The sequence below is a fragment of the Amphimedon queenslandica genome, unplaced genomic scaffold (genome assembly GCF_000090795.2).
Source record: "Amphimedon queenslandica unplaced genomic scaffold, v1.1 AMPQUscaffold_13451, whole genome shotgun sequence".
Taxonomy (NCBI): Eukaryota; Metazoa; Porifera; class Demospongiae; order Haplosclerida; family Niphatidae; genus Amphimedon; species Amphimedon queenslandica.
The window spans coordinates 95246-98655 of NW_003546313.1; the positions used below are offsets into that span (position 1 = coordinate 95246).

Here is a 3410-nt window from a genome sequence, read left to right on the forward strand (position 1 = left end):
CTAGCTGCTTGTTGACAAGAGATGAGAGAGACCACTTCTTACCTCCCCTACGAGGGTTAAAGAGGCATCTCGCAGGGAATGACAAAAGTCTAACCCATGATGACCGGGAGTTGTCTCTTACTACAGCCTCCAGGAGAGAACAGAACTTACTGCTGGCCAGATGGCGTGAGTTCCGAGGGATTCTTTTAATAATGGAAATCTTAGGGCGAATCTCCTCTGCCAGTGTAGGATTGTCCGCCAACACCAAGCTACCCGCACCACGTGGTGTGCCGTCAGAGGACAAAGATGATAGGCTATCGGACGGTGAGGTAGTTAGAGATGAATGGGATCCAGAGCACCGGTTGGACACTGGTCCATGAGCCCGAATCACCCCAGCAGAAGTTACACAGAAAAAACGATGGCAGATCTGACATTCTGCCTTGTCATCCGCCATTTTATTAATTATTATTATTATTATTATCATTTTTATTACCAGTTTTTTATTACATATTATTTTTCTTGATTATAGTAACCAATACTTGTATTAAAACAAGATGAAGATTTTATTGGCACTAGAGATTATAATGGAAACAAACAGTCACATAGTTAATCACTATAATGCTACTCATTAACACAGGTGAGTGGTAACTGTATCTTACATTGCATTTAGTGTGTTTTACATGTCTAGGTATAGTAGGGCAAAGGGATCTTTAACTATTGACCATACACGCTGTGGGTGGTGGTTATTAGATGAAATGAGGAGTCTCTTGGCCATACACGCTGTTGGTGGTGGTCATTAGATGAAATGTGGAGTCTCTTGGCCATACATGCTGTGGGTGGTGGTCACTAATTTGATTTGGATATGTGAATTTTGGAGACTCATTTGCACATAGGACAAGACAGGAAAATCTCTCGCAATCAAAGCCTGAAAGCAATTGGAAGATGATTTATCACTGTGACTGTGCTCTAGTGCCATTACAATATTTTTAGCCTTTTAAAGGTACATTTTATAATGTATAATATTTACTTAATTTTAAAATTCACTGTAGGCTCCACGGGTGGTTGGGTGCAGGGGGCTAGCTAAGCAGTGAGACATTCGCAAAGGTGCTGGCTATCATCACATGTATGATGTTACTGTGGTGCAACATCACTGCAGCAACTGAAATTAATGATCATTATCCTCATTTTTTTATATTTTGTTCTTTTATAATGTAAAAACATAATTGGTGAATTGCTCAATGAGTTTTTTGTTAATAGAACATCAGTAATACAACAGCGGTATTATAAAGTTAACTTAGTTGTTAACTCCAGCATTGCCTTGAATATCAGTACTATACATTGCTCGTGTCCTGATCCTTTCCACTTCTTCAATTCTGACTCTTCTCTTAATCAATTCCTCTTCCTCCTGTCTTTTTATTTTATCTTTTTTTATTTGTTTGCTTTCAATAGTCTCTAGGTCACTCATTTTTCTTTTTAGCTCTGCCTTTTCCTCTTCTAAATGAATGCAATACCTCTCTCTGTTATCATACTTTCTCTTCAATTTCTGCACTGCATCATTCTTTCTTTTAACATCTCTGCACAGTCTTGCTATTTCTTTCGTTTTCACTGACAATGAAAGTGAGAATTGCGAATTAAAGGCTGGGGCTGAATGAAGTATTATCTTACTATCATGTTGGATATTTAATTCTTTTGACATAGCAGGTGTCTTGCTATCTGTAGATGTCTTGTTAGTAGCAGGAAGCGTCTTGCTATCTGTAGACGTCTTGTTAGTAGCAGGAGGTGTCTTGCTATCTGTAGATGTCTTGTAAGTAGCAGGGGGTGTCTTGCTATCTGTAGATGTCTGAGACATATTTGTCCCCATTTTCTCTCCTGAGTCTTATCTTAGTCTTCTTAGATTTCGTTTCTTCCGAGGTTTCTTTTCACTATAGATTAGGGCAAGCACACATTAGAATTTAGCACGTGTGAGGTGTTAATGGCTGTTAGTGATAGAGAGTGACAGTAGTTGTCACGAAGTCCAGTGAATCCAGTCAATTCTAAGTGATTATTACTCTTCTCTTTATAATCTTTTCGGTATTTCCTGATATATTAAGGATAGAAGGCTCATCAAAGGAGGATAAGGCTGTTTCCAGTAACACAGTAAGCTGGGGCTTGCTGTTTCAGAGCTAAAAGATACATGCTCCAATGTTGTCGTTCATGGTGTCATCACCAAACTGTCCCCAAATGAAACAGAGCTCTTCGACAAAAAGGAAGTACTTTCATGGCTTGGTAACTGATGATCAGGGGTCTAAAACATGTCTCCGTCAGTACTGCTCTTTTTGAGAAGATGAAGAAGGCCCAGCAGGATGCCAATGCAGTAGGAGTGTTTAACTGTGACGTGAAAAGGTCAGCATTAAGTACAGATGAATTAGAGATTGTTCTAAACCACAAGTCTGATATTGTTTCATCATCTAAAAAATTTAAAGTGGATTCTACTTCTCAGAGTAATGTATCACTTTCACAACTACCAGTTTTAGCAATCAATCAACTTGTGTCAACATGCTTCAAAGTAACTAAGGTTCAAGGACCTGTGCAAGTTACTTTTAAAACTAAATTATTGACAAAACAAGTTTGTACCATTAGTGATGCAACTGGAATCGCCCTTATGGTTTTGTGGGAAAGTGAAGTATGTACACTCAAAGAAGGAATCTCCTATGATCTTGGTGATATTCGAGTGAAACAGTTTAATGACATTAAGTATTTCTCCGCAACTATTAATACTACAATCTCAGCAACAGATGACATCGAAGAAGTTGTGTCTGAATCACTACCACCAAATCCTTGTTAAGTAAATATCATGGAGGGCGAAGTAGCTTCTGTGATATGTGAGGAATATTATATAGGCGGTAGCCTATATGTAGGATTGAGGTTAGTTTTTCAAGATGGCGGCCGTTATTATGATTTTCAAACACTTATAACTCTACAGTCTTATAAATGGCTTAGATGGGCTCTCCTTCACTGAGCAATTCTCCTAGTACCTTTAAAGTGAACTGTAATGTAGTGGGAGCAATTCTGGAGAATAGGCCCAAATTCAAATTTTTGCAAAATTCTTCAGACTTTTTCTTCTTTCATCTTCTTCTATGCACCCGTTAATCTTTTAAGCCAGAGAAGCGCTCAAGTTGGCTTTTACATCATTCCTCTAGGCTTGGGTCAAGGACCACAAAGGTAGTTTCAAAAAGAAGCAAGGACAGAGAAGAAATGGCAGACAAAATCCAGCTGCAGACACCGCGTGGGTTTGTGGTTTGACGCCATTTTAATTTATGTGCACATGATCAGCATGAATATAATTAACCTAACCACAGAATCATAACAGAATGTAATTTATTAATTTAAGAAAAAGAATGGAAACAAGTAAAGAAAAAACATTAAAAATGGAAAAGTAGTAGGAGTGAAAT

The 3410-nt window shown here is 38.2% G+C and overlaps 1 protein-coding gene across 1 annotated transcript in view; it reads left to right on the plus strand.

Moving 5' to 3' along the window:
• The window catches only part of LOC105312372 (ATP-dependent DNA helicase PIF1-like), a 5824-nt gene extending 4754 nt beyond the window's left edge, over nucleotides 1-1070 (plus strand). Inside the window, exon 5 of the mRNA XM_011404964.1 lies at nucleotides 1029-1070. Coding sequence (XP_011403266.1) covers nucleotides 1029-1070 — 42 coding nt within the window. The remainder of the gene's footprint in view (nucleotides 1-1028) is intronic.
• Nucleotides 1071-3410: the final 2340 nt, after the last annotated feature.